The following is an 18820-nucleotide window of genomic DNA, read 5'->3' on the forward strand; positions in this document are numbered from 1 at the left end:
CAGGAAGGCCGGCCATGTTGTAGGCGTGGAACTGGACTCTCTGACAGTGGTGTTGGAGAAGAGGACACTGTCCAAAATAAAAACAATCTTAGACTGCCCTTTCCACCCTCTACATGAGGAGCTGATCAGCCACAGGAGCACGTTCAGTAACTGGCTGATTCTTCCACGCTGCACAACTGAGAGACACAGGAAATCATTCCTACCTGTTGCTGTCAAGCTGTACAATGCCACTGTATAACTGTGGTACACTGTCTTACCCTGTATCCTTAAGTCAGGTGCAATATATGTATTTATTTTTTTCGCGGTCCAAATACTGCACTCTGATTGGCTAGCAAGCAGGTCTGTATCCTACGATACGGACCCCGGTTACGGACCTCTGGTGACTCGCTCATTCACAACAACAACAAACATAGTAGCCTTTTTTGTCAACATTTATCTTTTTTTTAGTAAGATTTATTTATAAAATTATCAAAAATCTTGTAAATTTTTGCCAGCATTTTTCAGGAGAATAACATTAATTTTACATCATGGATAGTGATAACGACAGTCTTCACAGCGAAAGCGAGTTGTAGGAGGAAGCCATTTGCATTACAGCCGTGAATGAGGATTCAAAATAGCATTAATTTTACATCATGGATAGCGATAATGACAGTCTTCACAGCGAAAGCGAGTTTTACTACCCTGAGGAAGACAAAATTAAAGAAAACATTTCAGGAGAAAGCTGAAAACCTCTAACTTCCTACCGCCAAGTAAAAACATGGCTGAATCCTGAATGACTCAGTTTTGTATAAATAGGGGACTACATAGGTGGCAAAATGTAGTTTTTTTCCTGCCATGGAAGTGCACTTGTATACCGAGGAGGAAGCAATTTGCATAACAGCCGTGAATAAGGATTCAAAATGGCAGCTTGCCTCGGTTTTCCCTTTCGGGTGCTCTTGTTTTCTGTTAGAATTTGGTAAAGAAAAAAATAAATATATTACTTACCGGCTTAAGGTTGGTCCGTATGGTGAAATACCGTGACCTCAGCCTTGAATACTGACCTCGGCCCAGAGGGCCTCGCTCAGTACTTTCAAGACCTCGGTCACGGTATTTCACGAGACGGACCTCCCAGCTGGTAAATAATATCTCATCTCATTTCATTATCTGTAGCCACTTTATCCTGTTCTACAGGGTTGCAGGCAAGCTGGAGCCTATCCCAGCTGACTACGGGCGAAAGGCGGGGTACACCCTGGACAAGTCGCCAGGTCATCACAGGGCTGACACACAGACAACCATTCACACCTACGGTCAATTTAGAGTCACCAGTTAACCTAACCCGCATGTCTTTGGACTGTGAGGGAAACCAGAGCAAACCTACACAGACACGGGGAGAACATGCAAACTCCACACAGAAAGGCCCTCGCCAGCCACAGGGCTCGAACCCGGACCTTCTTGCTGTGAGGCGACAGCGCTAACCACTACACCACCGTGCCGCTGCTAAATTTTATATATATATATTACCGTTCAAAAGTTTGAGGTCACCCAGACAATTTTGTATTTTCCATGAAAAGTCACACTTTTATTTCCCACCATAAGTTGTAAAATGAATAGAAAATATAGTCAAGACATTTTTCTGGCCATTTTGAGCATTTAATCGACCCCACAAAATAATGTGATGCTCCAGAAACTCAATCTGCTCAAAGGAAGGTCAGTTTTATAGCTTCTCTAAAGAGCTCAACTGTTTTCAGCTGTGCTAACATGATTGTACAAGGGTTTTCTAATCATCCATTAGCCTTCTGAGGCAATGAGCAAACACATTGTACCATTAGAACACTGGAGTGAGAGTTGCTGGAAATGGGCCTCTATACACCTATGGAGATATTGCACCAAAAACCAGACATTTGCAGCTAGAATAGTCATTTCCCACATTAGCAATGTATAGAGTGCATTTCTGATTAGTTTAAAGTGATCTTCATTGAAAAGAACAGTGCTTTTCTTTCAAAAATAAGGACATTTCAAAGTGACCCCAAACTTTTGAACGGTATATATATATATATATATATATATATATATATATATATATATATATATACACACAAGTGAACCATACATTTTTTCAATAGCCGCATAAGAATTCGAAAAGCGCCCAGTGTAATTTTCTAACATTATTGTTTTTAAAACTACATTGTCACCTCAGCCTCATTAGGGTTTCTATAACCTTGTATGGACTTCCTGTGGGTTGGGCGTGAAAACCCAGTTCTGCGCAAGCGCAATACAACCGCGCTAGAAAGCATGGTCGAGCTGCCAGTGAAGCTGCGGTCTTTTTAGTTGCGAATTATTCCTCTTGTGTTAATAATTCCCGGGGATTAATAAATTCTCAGCCCTAATGAGGCTGAGGTGACAATGTAGTTTTAAAAACAATAATGTTTGAAAATTACACTGGGCGCTTTTCGAATATTCTTATGCGACTATTGAATCATTGTATATAAAATCACATTGTATATAAAATTGCGCTTTTCGAATATTCTTATGCGGCTATTGAAAAAATGTGTGTATATATATATATATATATATATATATATATATATATATATATATATGAATCATTGTATATAAAATCACTTCATTTTAAATTTATTTTATTTTTATTCATTCTTTTTTTAAGACTATTTTATCTTCTATTTTTAGACATGTTTACTACTTTGATTCAGGAGCTTGGCTGCGAATTCGAATTTCCCTCCGGGGATTAATAAAGTGATTCTGATTCTGACTGACATGGGGAATTATTAACACAAGAGAAATAATTCGCAACTAAAAAGACCGCAGCTTCTCTGGCTGCTCGACCATGCTTTCTAGCGCGGTCGTATTGCGCTTGCGCAGAACTGGGTTTTCACGCCCAACCCACAGGAAGTCCATACAAGGTTATAGAAACCCTAATGAGGCTGAGGTGACAATGTAGTTTTAAAAACAATAATGTTAGAAAAATTACACTGGGCGCTTTTCGAATTCTTATGCGGCTATTGAAAAAATGTATGGTCCAACAAAGGGAAGGGGGAGGGGTTATGGGAACCCCCAGCTACGCCCCTGCAGGTATTTAATGTCAGGAAGCTGAAAGTCAACATCACGTGGCACCACGTTGCTTGCTGGTTTTTCTTGCAGCAGGCACGCGGGCGCTTCCGCTTCAGTGACGTCAGGTAGGCGTGGTCAGGAGTGATGACCGCACCTTCGCTGTGCGACCAATCAGAATGAACGCCGGCTTCTCTTGAACCCAGCTGGCTGCTGATATATAACCTGCTGTCCTCTCAGTGTCTGATGCAACTGTGTAGGAAGAGCTCAGTGAAGCCCAGTTAAAGGAGCCGACACATACTTTATTATTTCATCTAGCTTACTGGTAAGCAAAATACTGCTTGTAGAAATGTTTGTTTGTTTGTTTGTAAACTAGGAATTGCTACATATAAATGAAATTTGTTGCTCTATTACAGTAGCTATTAACACTATTTCTATTTCTCGAGTTGCCTGTGTGCTTTACATCCTTTACTATTCATTTCATGATAGTTATACTAGTGCACCAGACTTCACTGCGTTCAAAACCCATAAGGGTTTGAGGTTAGCTTTTATACTAATAATATACAGCAGGACTACTACTACTACTGTACAGACAGAGTGGCAGACTGTTTCATACGTGCATCACATGTGAGTGGTAAGAGAAAAAGTAGAAATACAATATAATAAAGAGACTAATATGTAAACTATTACGGTACATAATGAGCAATAACTGTAAAGATATGGGGCGGCATGGTGGTGTAGTGGTTAGCACTGTCGCCTCATAGCAAGAAGGTCCGGGTTCGAGCCCAGCTGCCAGCGAGGGCCTTTCTGTGTGGAGTTTGCATGTTCTCTCCGTGTCTGCCTGGGTTTCCTCCGGGTGCTCCGGTTTCCCCTGCAGGTTAGGTTAACTGGTGGCTCTAAATTGACCGTAGGTGTGAATGTGAGTGTGAATGGTTGTCTGTGTCTATGTGTCAGCCCTGTGATGACCTGGCGACTTGTCCAGGGTGTACCCCGCCTTTCGCCCATAGTCAGCTGGAATAGGCTCCAGCTTGCCTGCGACCCTGTAGAAGGATAAAGCGGCTAGAGATAATGAGATGAGATGAGATATGTAAAATATTACGGTACATAATGAGCAATAACTGTAAAGATATGGGGCGGCATGGTGGTGTAGTGGTTAGCACTGTCGCCTCATAGCAAGAAGGTCCGGGTTCGAGCCCAGCTGCCGGCGAGGGCCTTTCTGTATGGAGTTTGCATGTTCTCTCCGTGTCTGCCTGGGTTTCCTCCGGGTGCTCCGGTTTCCCCTGCAGGTTAGGTTAACTGGTGGCTCTAAATTGACCGTAGGTTCAATTGAAAAGGATAAGCGGCTACAGATAATGGATGGATATGGGCATTACACAAAGCAGCAAACGGTTCAGGTATTTGCAGTGTCGAATGTACATGTAATGCAAAATGGCATGGTTCGAGCCCAGTGGCTGGCGAGGGCCTTTCTGTGTGGAGTTTGCATGTTCTCCCCATGCCTGCGTGGGTTTCCTCCACAATTCAAAGACATGCGGTTAGGTTAAGCCTTGGGCTGAGGTGCCCTTGAGCAACCCCTGACTGCTCCCCGGGCGCTGTGGTGTTGCTGCCCACTGCTCTGGGTGTACGCGTGTGTTCACTGCTTCAGATGGGTTAAATGCAGAGGATGAATCTCACTGTGCTTGAAGTGTGCATGTGACAAAGGTTTCTTCTTCTTAAAGAGCAATAAGATGCAAAGGGCCAATATTTAAAATATTATTTAAAGTATGGGATATTTAAAGTGTTTAATATGCTCTTTAATTACAACAATAAATGTGCTTTTTGTCAAAAATTGGGATGTGACATATTTTGACATGCACGCTCTTATCGCATAAGAGTGAGAGTCTCAGGTCTCGGTGTCTGAGTGTAACCTTGAATATTTTGAATGAGGATGAAAATGACACCCTGTGGTGTTGGATATGGACCTAATTGTGCAGTAGGTTATAATCATGTAACAAATCAAACACGAATAATATATAACACACGCACACACCCAAATATATCTGTCTTGAACCTATGTTTGGATTTAAAATCCCACTTGAATGCACCAACACTGCAGAGCTCGATATTTAACTTTTTAATCCACTTGTCCAGTCAGACAAGCAGCAAGATTTTTCACTCATCCTGACCATGAGCTTTTTATTACCGTGCATTTAACTAGTTCAGTGAAAGGAAAGTGGTTAACAAAGTTTATCAAAAAGCAGGTATAGTTATGATAATCATTAGGCTTTAATGATTTATAATTTTTCAGTAAAACTCATACTTTAACTGCAACAATAAACAAAAACTATCCAGTGCCCCATTATGGTGTGTGTGTGTTATAACCTGTGACCTGCAGTTTTTAGAGTTCAATTCACCCAAATTCAAAGCTTCTGGAGGAAATAAAGTTAAATCTGGATTAATAAAGTAAAACTGGAAGTATAATTTAATTTAAATAAATGAAACCGAAAGAAAGCAAGTTGGACATGATAAGAGGGACAGAATCTCATCTCATCTCATTATCTCTAGCCGCTCCATCCCTCTACAGGGTCGCAGGCAAGCTGGAGCCCATCCCAGCTGACTATGGGCGAAAGGCGGGGTACACCCCGGACAAGTCGCCAGGTCATCACAGGGCCGACACAGACACAGACAACCATTCACACCCGCATTCACACCTACGGTCAATTTAGAGTCACCAGTTAACCTAACCTGCATGTCTTTGGACTGTGGGGGAAACCGGAGCACCCGGAGGAAACCCACGCGGACACGGGGAGAACATGCAAACTCCACACAGAAAGGCCCTCGCCGGCCCTGGGGCTCGAACCCAGGACCTTCTTGCTGTGAGGCGACAGCGCTAACCACTACACCACCGCGCCGCCGGGACAGAATCACGTTGTGAAAGAAAACAAACCGTGAGTTTGGCACTGTCGTAAAATTCCCGTGAAATATTTTACGACATTTGTGATTGTTAATGTGAACCATACGAAAGAAAAATACAATGACTGTCCAAATGAAATGAAGATTCACCACAGATTTTTATTTAGGTATTTAATCATCATTTCTCCCATTTCGATGAATTCAAAGTCTAATAGTCTATAATTAGATATTACGACGTGGTTATTTTTACGCACACACCTGTGGTACTCTGCTTCCCCTGAATTTCATAAACAGTAACATGGCTGGATCACTGAAGGGGTTGAACTAGTTTTGTTGGAATTTGACTTGCCCAGGCCAAACACTTGGTTGTCCCGGACAGTTGGACTACCGTAACTGTCGAGCTCTGTTCTGCTAACACAGCATACACAGTAGGTTAGAATTAGAATCAGAATCAAGTTTATTGCCAAGTACACTCTCGCATACAAGGAATTCACTTTGGTTAGGATATATACTGTATCGCTATTTGCATTATTTGAATCACATTCCTCTGTAGAGGTGTACTTTTTCTTTCTTTGCTCAAGACCGTTGTAAATGAATGTATATAATTTCCATAATTACTTGCATGTTTTTATTTAGCTAAGCTGTAGTTTTCATTCCAGGGCTTAAGCGGGATCATTTTGACTACTTGAACACAAGCTCCTAAATTGCCTAAGGTGGTAATTACCAAAGTAAAGGAGACAGAAAACACAATGCAACATAAACTCATAAACTATTTTAAAATTAAAGAATAATAATGGATGTAGTAGCGTGTTTGGGATGCCAGGTTTCTGAAGCATCCGTTGTTCAATATGCAAATCATTGCCACACATGACAGAGTTGAAAACTTGATGTTGTTTGCATTGCCTCACATGCATGTCCTTCTTGCACGCTGATTGGTCGCTCGTGAAGGCAGGGCAAATGCAGTACTCAATCACCCCATTCCTCAGCACTCCATGTTCCAACTGGTAGGAATAAGGTTTCAAAATGCTCCATGTTTCACATTGAGTCAGCAGTTTATTTATTTTGTTTGTATGACTTGCAGGAACAAATCAGCATGGTCTGAGTGAATACCAGCTGCCAAAGCTCCGGCTGAGGTAGTTGAGAAGGTCGCCATTGTGTAACTGTGCCAGCTTGTAATTTCCTGTAGAAAGGAAACCACTACTAAAATAGTTTTATGTTCTAGTCAGGCTATTGTGAAGAAAATAACATAACAGTAAGGCAATTAGAACATCTCAAACATTTACTATCAAGTTTATTCATGTTATAAAAAAGCTAAAAAAATAGCCAGCTGGTAAAGCTGGTCTACCAGCTTGTGCTTTGGCAGCTGCACGGACCAAAGAGGATTGTTGTTGTTGCTGATGCAGGACTGTAACTATCTTTACTTGATTTCCAGTCAAGTAGTTGGCGATGACTGCTTTCCTTGTTCTCCAGAATTGTATATAAAATTATACACATGTAGGCGGCACGGTGGTGTAGTGGTTAGCGCTGTCGCCTCACAGCAAGAAGGTCCTGGGTTCGAGCCCCGTGGCCAGCGAGGGCCTTTGTGTGTGGAGTTTGCATGTTCTCCCCGTGTCCGCGTGGGTTTCCTCCGGGTGCTCCGGTTTCCCCCACAGTCCAAAGACATGCAGGTTAGGTTAACTGGTGACTCTAAATTGACCGTAGGTGTGAATGTGAGTGTGAATGGTTGTCTGTGTCTGTGTGTCAGCCCTGTGATGACCTGGTGACTTGTCCAGGGTGTACCCCGCCTTTCGCCCGTAGTCAGCTGGGATAGGCTCCAGCTTGCCTGCGACCCTGTAGAAGGATAAAGCGGCTAGAGATAATGAGATGAGATGAGATTATACACATGTTTTTCAGAGCCATACTACTACTACTAATAATAATTTATTATTATTATTAGGGCGGCACGGTGGTGTAGTGGTTAGCGCTGTCGCCTCACAGCAAGAAGGTCCGGGTTCGAGCCCCGTGGCCGGCGAGGGCCTTTCTGTGTGGAGTTTGCATGTTCTCCCCGTGTCCGTGTGGGTTTCCTCCGGGTGCTCCGGTTTCCCCCACAGTCCAAAGACATGCAGGTTAGGTTAACTGGTGACTCTAAATTGACCGTAGGTGTGAATGTGAGTGTGAATGGTTGTCTGTGTCTGTGTGTCAGCCCTGTGATGACCTGGTGACTTGTCCAGGGTGTACCCCGCCTTTCGCCCGTAGTCAGCTGGGATAGGCTCCAGCTTGCCTGCGACCCTGTAGAAGGATAAAGCGGCTAGAGATAATGAGATGAGATTATTATTATTATTATTATTATGAGTTTTATTTATTGGCACCTTTCAAGGACACCTTACAAAACAACACAAGTACAAAAAAATTAATTTGATTGTAGCCGTTAGAGCTAGAATCAAACAGAACAAGTAAGTTTGAAGCAATTGGACTTGAAGGTAGAAAGAGTCAGTATTATTGATATCTTGTGAGAGAGAGAGTTCCAGAGGCGAGGAGCAGCATGGCTGAAAGCTCTAAACCCCGTGGTAGTCAATCTGGCAGGAGGTATAATGAGATTAATGCAGGAGGAGGAGGATGTAAGGTAGGGTTATGACTGTGAAAGTGTTTTCAAAATTTCTACTTTCCTGATGTTGCATTTGGTGAACTTTTACTCATATATTACTTTTTTGAAGTTATTTTTATTGGGTCATGCAAAAACCTCCCGCACCCCAACATCACCTCACTTTTGATAAATACATCTCATCTCATTGTCTCTAGCCGCTTTATCCTGTTCTACAGGGTCGCAGGCAAGCTGGAGCCTATCCCAGCTGACTACGGGCGAAAGGCGGGGTACACCCTGGACAAGTCGCCAGGTCATCACAGGGCTGACACATAGACACAGACAACCATTCACACTCACATTCACACCTACGGTCAATTTAGAGTCACCAGTTAACCTAACCTGCATGTCTTTGGACTGTGGGGGAAACCGGAGCACCCGGAGGAAACCCACGCGGACACGGGGAGAGCATGCAAACTCCACACAGAAAGGCCCTCGCCGGCCCCGGGGCTCGAGCCCGGGACCTTCTTGCTGTGAGGCGACAGCGCTAACCACTACACCACCGTGCCGCTCTGATAAATACATGTATATTAAATAAATAAATCATGATTATGAAATAAATTCATTGAAAGATGATGTGAGTGAGGTGATGTTGGGGTGTGGGAGGTTTCTGCATGACCCAATAAAAATAACTTCAAAAAAGTAATATATGAGTAAAAGTTCACCAAATGCAACATCAGGAAAGTAGAAATTTTGAAAACACTTTCACAGTCATAACCCTAATGTAAGGGTATGGGAAGGTGTGGCGATGTGAACTAGTTTGTGGTCAAATATGGACAAGTCAGATGCCATATAATTAAAAGGAGTACGACCAGAACAGCAAGTAAGATCAAGAATATGGGGACATCATGGCCTAATGGCCAAATATGCAGAAGTCATGGCCTAATGGTTAGAGAAGCAGCTTTAGGACTGAAAGATTGCCAGTTCGATTCCCTGGACCAGTAGGAATGGCTGAAGTGCCTTTGAGCAAGGCACCTAACCCTGGGCTGCTCTGGGTATATTGTACGTCACTCTGGATAAGAGCATCTGATAAATGCCTGTAATGTAATATGGCCTTGGGAGTGATTAGGAAAACTTATGAATTGCTGTAAACCAGTACTGTCAAGGCTTGATATAAAATAATTATTTTATTTCTCAACAGAAATTTATTCATTGGTCACTGAAGATGCCAGTTTTCCGTGCCTTGACTAAGGTGGCTAAGAAAGCCCTTCTGGCCCCTGGATGTGGCTGTCAAGTTTCAGCAGTGGCTGTGCGTCATGCCAGCTTCTCCCCCCGCCAAGTGACCAATGCATCAGATGCCAGCTTTCACTTAGTGTCCTTTTCTGAAACAGATCACCCAAAGGTCCTTATCACAGGTATGACCAACGCTCGTTATATTTGCCATTGCCTAATTTCATGGCTCGTAATCAATTTGTTTGCTCTTTCCCATGATTTGATTGCTCTGCTCTGTTCAGTGACTCATTCACGAAGCACAAAAAGTCAGAAAACAGTGGAAGCGAATACTCCGAAGTTCAAAATTCAGGAAAGTGGCTCCAGTGTCGCAAGTGCACAAGAACAGTTATTTGAAAGTTAACCTAATGAATTTGCGCGTGCGATTTCATGAAGAACCGCGACAATTGGCATTCGGTGAAAGATTCACACCTATGACTCATTATATTCACGCGCCCTCTCGCCCACTGTTGCTTCGTTTTCCCGATTTACACGAGTGTCTGAAGATGGAGTTTTCAGAAATCTCCACTCTGCTCAGAGTTTGCGAAAGTAGCTGTTTTCAGTGACTGAAACCTCCGTATACAGTACCAGTCAAAAGTTTGGAAACACCTTCAAATTCGATGTTTTTATTTTAAAAAATTTTTTCCTACATTGTAAATGAATACTGAAGTCATCCAGACTATGCAGCAACACGTAAGGAATCATTTAGTAAACTTTAAAATGTTAATCAAACCAAAATATGTTTTAGATTTTAGATTCTTAAAGTAGGCACCTTTTGCTTTGATTTATTACAGCTTTGCACACTCCTGACATTCTCTCAATCAGCTTCATGAGGTAATCACTCGAAATAGTTTTCCAACAGTCTTGAAGGAGTTCCCAGAGGTGCTGAGCACTCGTTGGCTGCTTTGCCTTCACTCTGCGGTCCAACTCATCCCAAACTTTTTCGGACTGACTGACCTTCATTTCTTAAAGTAATGATGGACTGTCGTTTTTCTTTACTTAGTTGAGTAGTTCTTGGCATAATATGGATTAGAGCAGTACTCAAATAGGGCCATTCACTGTATACCAACTCTACCTCTTCACAACACAACTGATGGTCTCAAACACATTGAGAGGTCAAGAAATTCAAGAAATTAACTCTTGACAAGGCACAGTGTAAACTGAAAGCCATTCCAGGTGACTACCTCATAAAGCTGACTGAGAAAATGCCAAGATGTGCAAAGCTGTCATCTAAGCAAAAGGTGCCTACTTTGAAGAATCTAAAATATAAAACATATTCTGGTTTAATTAACACATTTTTTTGTTTACCAAATAATTCCATATATATTTCTTCATGGGCGGCACGGTGGTGTAGTGGTTAGCGCTGTCGCCTCACAGCAAGAAGGTCCAGGTTCGAGCCCCGTGGCCAGTGAGGGCCTTTCTGTGTGGAGTTTGCATGTTGTCTGCGTGGGTTTCCTCCGGGTGCTCCGGTTTCCCCCATAGTCCAAAGACATGCAGGTTAGGTTAACTGGCGACTCTAAATTGACCGTAGGTGTGAATGGTTGTCTGTATCTATGTGTCAGCCCTGTGATGACCTGGCGACTTGTCCAGGGTGTACCCTGCCTTTTGCCCGTAGTCAGCTGGGATAGGCTCCAGCTCGCCTGCGACCCTGTAGAACAGGATAAAGCGGCTACAGATAATGAGATGAGATATTTCTTCATAATGTCGATGGCTTTAGTATTAATCTACAATTCAGAAAATTTTAAAATAATGAAAAACCACTGAATTAGAGGCGTTTCCACACTTTTGATTGGTACTGTAGGTGTGAATGAGAGGTGCAACTGAATAAATAAATATGCGTCTTTTTTTTATCCAGCTACATGTAGGCTATCACTGCGCAAAGCCTCTAATGTTGAAATGGTAGTAATATTTGTTAAAATAATAGTAGGCTAATTTCCACATTAATTGGTAAAATGGCACAAGGGATGTGATGGGGGGGATGGCCGTTTTATAAGGGGGATGATTTGAGATTTTATTTCAGAAGGGGGATGCCATCCCCCCACATCCCCCCTCAACTAGAATACTGCGTATAAGGCCATATTTCACCTGACATAGGCCCTTCGATTTCCATCACTAGAGCGCGTCAAATTACTTTCGGTTTTGCCAGCATGGACGCGCTTCTTTTAAATGAAGGCACAGATGTGTCAGACATCGACAAAACGGTAAAGAATAAGTGGAGATGGGCTTGGCGAAATGAAATGGGCGATAATGGCAAGCTCCTGCTACTGTGCCAAGGAAAAAGAAACAAAAACAGGCATCAGGTGTTGCCAAACTAGATGCCTTTGGCTTCACTGCGAAGAAGCAGAAAAAGTGAACTTTCACTTTACTTTTCTTGTTTCCTGGCTTTATTTCAACAGAGTTTCTTATTTTTCTTTCTGTTCCACTCTTCTGAAAGCATGGTTCAAGTTCGACTGCACTTTCACTTTTCTCTGAACCACTGTTGTGCATTACTAAAGTATTGTTGAAATAAATTTGCACTTTGTGCTGAAAACTTGATGTTTCATCATTTATAGCCAGTAATGACAATGGTAAAGTCTTGCCTTAGCTTTAGTCATTGTTAAAATTATGTAAATGTACTATAAGTAGGGGCCGAGGGGATAATGGACAACATGGCGTTTAAAATTTGACGCATCGCTGACGTGGTAGGGGCCAACGACATGGAGCTTTTTTTTTCAGTCAGATTTTTTTTTTTTTTGCTTTAATCCATGGTTCACTTCCTTGCAGGTGGCCTTGGGCAGCTAGGTGTTGGGCTTGCCAAACTGCTGAGGTAAGGATTGATATGCATGAGTGACGGGTGTATAATTCTCCTGGTCATAAGCATTGTTCTCAGTTTTGTGTTCTCTGGGAAAGTGAACGTCAAATTTGATTTTGATTAACAGGAAGCAGTTTGGAAAGAACAACGTGATTCTTTCAGATATCAGGAAACCACCCACCCATGTCTTTCACAGTGGTGAGTGCTGTCTTCGGTTTCCTTTGCTCATGTAATTGGAGTCTGCTAGCATCCCAAAGCTCAGAGAGCAGGTCTTTCACTGCCTTTCTACAGTTACCAGTATAAATAAAGCAGCCTTTGTAACAGTTCTTGATAGTTTGTCATAGAACAACTGTCCAAATCTGTGAAAATACTGGGGGGGGGGTTACGTTTATTCAATGTTTTTTCACATTTGTCTAATTCACAATGTAGATTGCCTAAGTTACTCGCTTTTTTTTTTCCTCCTCCAAACTGCCAACGGCTAATCATTCCAACTCTTGCCTCTGTACTTCTGAGAATTGTATTTTTGTCAGAAAATCAATTTGGATAATTTGCTACACTGGCATCTGTGTGACTACTCAGAATAAAGCAAGAAGATGTGTTCTGAATTGTGGCATATTTCTTGACCTCAATACAGGCCCCTTTATCTACTCTGACATCTTGGACTATAAAAACTTGCGAGAGATTGTTGTCAACAACCGGATCACCTGGTTGGTGCATTACAGTGCTCTTCTGAGTGCTGTTGGGGAAGCTAACGTGGCCCTGGCCAGGTCTGTCAACATAACTGGTATGTCTGCATGTTTACACTTGCCATTGATATGATTCATAATAATAATAATGGTTATTTTACATACAGTTTACATTTTTAACATTTTATAAGTTATATCCTGTCCTGCTACAGTGGTGCTTGAAAGTTTGTGAACCCTTTAGAATTTTCTATATTTCTGCATAAATATGACCTAAAACATCATCAGATTTTCGCACAAGTCCTAAAAGTAGATAAAGAGAACCCAGTTAAACAATTGAGACAAAAATATTATACTTGGTCATTTATTTATTGAGGAAAATGATCCAATATTACATATTTGTGAGTGGCAAAAGTATGTGAATCTTTGCTTTCAGTATCTGGTGTGACCCCCTTGTGCAGCAATAACTGCAACTAAACATTTCCGGTAACTGTTGATCAGTCCTGCACACCGGCTTGGAGGAATTTTAGCCCATTCCTCCGTACAGAACAGCTTCAACTCTGGGATGTTGGTGGGTTTCCTCACATGAACTGCTCGCTTCAGGTCCTTCCACAACATTTCCATTGGATTAAAGTCAGGACTTTGACTTGGCCATTCCAAAACATTAACTTTATTCTTCTTTAACCATTCTTTGGTAGAACAACTTGTGTGCTTAGGGTCGTTGTCTTGCTGCATGACCCACCTTCTCTTGAGATTCAGTTCATGGACAGATGTCCTGACATTTTCCTTTAGAATTCGCTGGTATGATTCAGAATTCATTGTTCCATCAATGATGGCAAGCCATCCTGGCCCAGATGCACCAAAACAGGCCCAAACCATGATACTACCACCACCATGTTTCACAGATGGGATAAGGTTCTTATGCTGGAATGCAGTGTTTTCCTTTCTCCGAACATAACGCTTCTCATTTAAATCAAAAAGTTCGATTTTGGTCTCATCCATCCATTTTTTTTCCAATAGCCTTCTGGCTTGTCCACGTGATCTTTAGCAAACTGCAGATGAGCAGCAATGTTCTTTTTGGAGAGCAGTGGCTTTCTCCTTGCAACCCTGCCATGCACACCACTGTTGTTCAGTGTTGTCCTGATGGTGGACTCATGAACATTAGCCAGGGGTCCTTTGTGACCTGGCCGACTATTACACGCCTTGCTCTTGGAGTGATCTTTGCTGGTCGACCACTCCTGGGGAGGGTAACCATGGTCTTGAATTTCCTCCATTTGTACACAATCTGTCTGACTGTGGATTGGTGGAGTCCAAACTCTTTAGAGATGGTTTTGTAAGGTTTTGTAAGCTTTTCCATCCTTTTCTGAGGTCCTCAGAAATCTCCTTTGTTCGTGCCATGATACACTTCCACAAACATGTGTTGTGAAGATCAGACTTTGATAGATCCCTGTTCTTTAAATAAAACAGGGTGCCCACTCACACCTGATTGTCATCCCATTGATTGAAAACACCTGACTCTAATTTCACCTTCAAATTAACTGCTAATCCTCAAGGTTCACATACTTTTGCCACTCACAGATATGTAATATTGGATCATTTTCCTCAATAAATAAATGCCCAAGTATAATTTTTTTTGTCTCATTTGTTTAACTGGGTTCTCTTTATCTACTTTTAGGACTTATGTGAAAATGTGATGTTTTGGGTCATATTTATGCAGAAATATAGAAAATTCTAAAGGGTTCACAAACTTTCAAGCACCACTGTAAGTGGCATGATTTTTTTTTACTTGCCCACTATAGATAGTCTCTATTTTTCACGCACTCTTATTGTGTCTCTTCTCCATCTTCAATGTCACCATGTGACCTATTTTTTGCACATTCCGGACACACTGTACAGCTTGGACTCCAGCAACTCATGCATATACCTCTTAAATATGTCCACTTTTTCCAGTTTGTATATTTCACACTCTTCAATTTCTTATTCTATGTATATAGCTACTTTTTACTTTTTGTCTTTGCTAAATTCTTCTATCTTAACTGTTCAAGCACCAATCACCAAAGTAAATTCCTTGTATGTGAGAACGTACTTGGCAATAAACTTGATTCTGATGTGCCGTTAACCACTGGTGATGTTCTCAGGTCTTCACAACATCCTGGACATTGCTGCTGAGCATGGGCTTCGACTGTTTGTTCCCAGCACAATTGGTGCCTTCGGTCCAACTTCGCCCCGTAACCCGACTCCTGATCTTTGCGTGCAACGACCTCGTACCATATATGGTGTCTCCAAGGTCCATGCTGAGCTAATGGGCGAGGTAAATCTCATGCGTTCTGTATTCATCCAGTCACCATAGCTCACAATACTGGTCACAGTCAACCTTCATTTCTTCTCAACCATTCTTTCTTTCATCCATAGTACTACCATCACCGGTATGGTCTTGACTTCCGCTGTCTCCGGTACCCTGGTATCATCTCCGCAGATTCCCAGCCTGGCGGTGGTACGACAGGTACAGCATCCTTAGTCACAACTAGAAGTGTAATGATATGGATGCATCGAGCCAAATCATCATTTAAAAAGCAGTAATTGAAATGTATCAATACAACATTAAAGGTAGACTGCCTTTCAGATTTTTCAAGTGTAGGTCATAAAAAGAATTTTCCCCGACGCCCAATTATTTTTGTTTAGTGGACCAAAAGCGACTGAATTCGAATCGCAGACTTCCAATTTTTAGTTTTTTAAAAATAGAACAATTAATGAATTTAGGGCCATGTGGCCCTAAATTCTCCGCTATTTTTTCCCGCTTCACCATGACCCTATTCAAGATACCATGTCATGCATCACGTGGTGGGTTTCCCCGTTCGCGCAAGGCATTGTGGGATACAAATTTGAAACAGGAGTGAAAAATGGGGGACGTGAGTGTGCGAATGAAACGTGAAAGACCGACTACAGTAACGGAAAGCGAGAAGAAAAGACGTTATGCTGCGAAGGAAAGGAAACGCAGGACCAAACTAATAAATATCGGCGCTCAGCGAGCACCTCGGTGTGATCAGCTGTTCGTTTAGCGACAGAATGATGGAACTGTCAGTGCACGGTCAAAGGTAAACCTGTAGATGGCAGTAATGCATCCAACACTGTGGATGCCAGCTGCCATAAAACCAAAAAGAAGAAGAAGGTAAACCTGTGCATGCACATGTGGACTTCCTCTGTCTGCTTGACTGCGTGAAGCGAGCGATTTCATGCATATTATTTGCGAAGGAATCCCTTCAAATTAAATAACTTCCCAGCTACAGAATGGCCTGATATATTTTTTTTGTGAGATATTACAGAAATAAACATATCACAATGACCAAATTTCAGAGGGAACTACATTTCACGGATTTTATGAAATCGAAAGGCCGTCTTGCTTTAACATATCAATTATCAAAAAGGACAAACTGCTGTTGTGTTAAAAAAAAAATCATATTTTTAAACTGATGTGTAAATACTTTATTAGGCTGAATTAAAAAATAAGTGTGTAATTCTCATCTCATTATCTCTAGCCGCTTTATCCTTCTACAGGGTCGCAGGCAAGCTGGAGCCTATCCCAGCTGACTACGGGCGAAAGGCGGGGTACACCCTGGACAAGTCGCCAGGTCATCACAGGGCTGACACATAGACACAGACAACCATTCACACTCACATTCACACCTACGGTCAATTTAGAGTCACCAGTTAACCTAACCTGCATGTCTTTGGACTGTGGGGGAAACCGGAGCACCCGGAGGAAACCCACGCGGACACGGGGAGAACATGCAAACTCCGCACAGAAAGGCCCTCGCCGGCCACGGGGCTCGAACCCAGAGCCTTCTTGCTGTGAGGCGACAGCGCTAACCACTACACCACCGTGCCGCCCTGTGTAATTCTGATACTTGTAAAATTGTCCTGTATGAATTAACTGTAGGTGTACCCAAAACAAAGCTGGTCACATATTGACCAGAGGCCACTAAATTATACTGTTTTGTATCATAGTAGGTTCAGTGGCATCGTCAAATATGGAATTGCTACATCGTAAATCAAAATAGAAAACATATCACATGGAGGGTTTAAGTTTATACCCCCAGGCACTTCTGTGCTATATGTGTGCTTCAGGATATTGCTTATGGCTCATGTGATGTACAGTATGTCTCACACACTGCTGCTCCCTGCAAGTATTTTTAGCTGGGCTTATAAAATATTAGCCCAAGCATTCAACCTATACCTTTTACCTTATATGTGCATCCTCAAATTTGCTGAGTACCATTACCAAGCATGGGAATTCCATTGTACAAATGGCAGAGAATGTATTATGGCAGAATTGTAATTCATTAAAAATAATCATAAATCAAATTTTAACTCTTAGTCTGTCTTCGTTCTTCAGATTACGCTGTGCAGATATTCCACGATGCTATCAAGACTGGCAAGTTTGAGTGCAACTTGAAACCAGACACACGACTCCCTATGATGTACATTGACGACTGTTTGCGGGCTACGCTCGAGCTCATGGAAGCCCCAGCTGAAACGCTGTCCATGCGCACTTACAACATCAATGCCATGAGCTTCACACCTGATGAACTGGCACAGGAGGTCCAGAAACAGTTACCCGACCTGCAAGTCACATATAAAATTGACCCTGTACGGCAGGCAATCGGTAAGAGTCAAGCTTGCCAACATACCCATACTTCATACAGTATTCCCTTCAAGTGTGACATATTTCAAATGTGAAGCCTGAATTGAGTTCTTACAATTATTAAGATCTTCTTCATCTGAGGGATCAATGTATATTAATGTTCTTAATGTGTGATTTCGTTGTACAGCTGACAGTTGGCCCATGAACTTTGATGACTCGAATGCCCGCAATGACTGGAGCTGGAAGCATGACTACGACCTGCCGGAATTGGTTCAGACGATGCTTAACTTCATTGGTTCAGAGTCCAAAGTTGCCCAAGCCAACTGAATCCAGTCTAAGAAACTGGAGCTTGTACATGCATATATTAAGGACTGCTAGCCTTAGAGAACAGAGATTTCTGGTCTGTAAATAATTTGCTCTCTGTCTCTTCTGTGCCTGGATTATCTGGAGGAAAACAAATCTAGAGACATACGTCACTCAGATCACCAGTGACGGTCAATTCTTAAGTACCCAGAACATGTAACACCCCCAAGATCGTTTTTATTTATATTTTATTATTTTTCATTGATGTAATAATAAAAGTGAAAAGATTAGAATCAGACATTGGTTAGGCTCCAATATCACAGAAGCTAAGACGCTCAATTTTCTTTAATTAGGAAAGGAAATTAAAAAAACAAAAAAAAACAAAAGGTGGAATAATGTTCAGTGTTGAGGCTAAGGGCTGGCTTGGAGTGGAAATTGCTACCCAAGATTACCCCAGTTATTGAGTAAACGTTGCCTTGCTGGACTGCTTAAATGATTAAGTTAGATTTATGTTAGTCATTTACAACCATTTGATGGGTCTGACGATAATACTGTTCGGCTACTTTAACTAACTAAGAAATGCCTCCTGGGAATTAAATAAAAAAGCACACATAACCAACTGAACAAATAATGTCCTG

At 42.0% G+C, this 18820-nt stretch overlaps 1 protein-coding gene across 1 annotated transcript; it reads left to right on the plus strand.

The window, feature by feature from the left end:
* The first annotated feature begins 3282 nt into the window (after positions 1–3282).
* tdh (L-threonine dehydrogenase) lies at positions 3283–18480 on the plus strand. The gene is made up of 9 exons (XM_060917651.1): positions 3283–3370; positions 9696–9909; positions 12527–12569; positions 12682–12752; positions 13189–13338; positions 15376–15548; positions 15650–15740; positions 17631–17900; positions 18067–18480. The coding sequence occupies exons 2-9, from the start codon at positions 9720–9722 to the stop codon at positions 18204–18206; spliced, it is 1128 nt and encodes a 375-aa protein (XP_060773634.1). The 5' UTR covers positions 3283–3370; positions 9696–9719; the 3' UTR covers positions 18207–18480.
* The last annotated feature ends 340 nt before the right edge of the window (positions 18481–18820 follow it).

This window comes from Neoarius graeffei, chromosome 3 (assembly GCF_027579695.1).
Source record: "Neoarius graeffei isolate fNeoGra1 chromosome 3, fNeoGra1.pri, whole genome shotgun sequence".
Taxonomy (NCBI): Eukaryota; Metazoa; Chordata; class Actinopteri; order Siluriformes; family Ariidae; genus Neoarius; species Neoarius graeffei.

What these genes read in the sequence shown, in the direction of transcription:
- tdh (XM_060917651.1), top strand. Translation starts at nt 9,720, where the DNA reads ATGCCAGTTTTCCGTGCCTTGACTAAGGTGGCTAAGAAAGCCCTTCTG. An exon ending in CCCAAAGGTCCTTATCACAG is followed by an intron (nt 9,910 to 12,526) that starts GTATGACCAACG and finishes ACTTCCTTGCAG; the next exon opens with GTGGCCTTGGGCAGCTAGGT. An exon ending in CACCCATGTCTTTCACAGTG is followed by an intron (nt 12,753 to 13,188) that starts GTGAGTGCTGTC and finishes ACCTCAATACAG; the next exon opens with GCCCCTTTATCTACTCTGAC.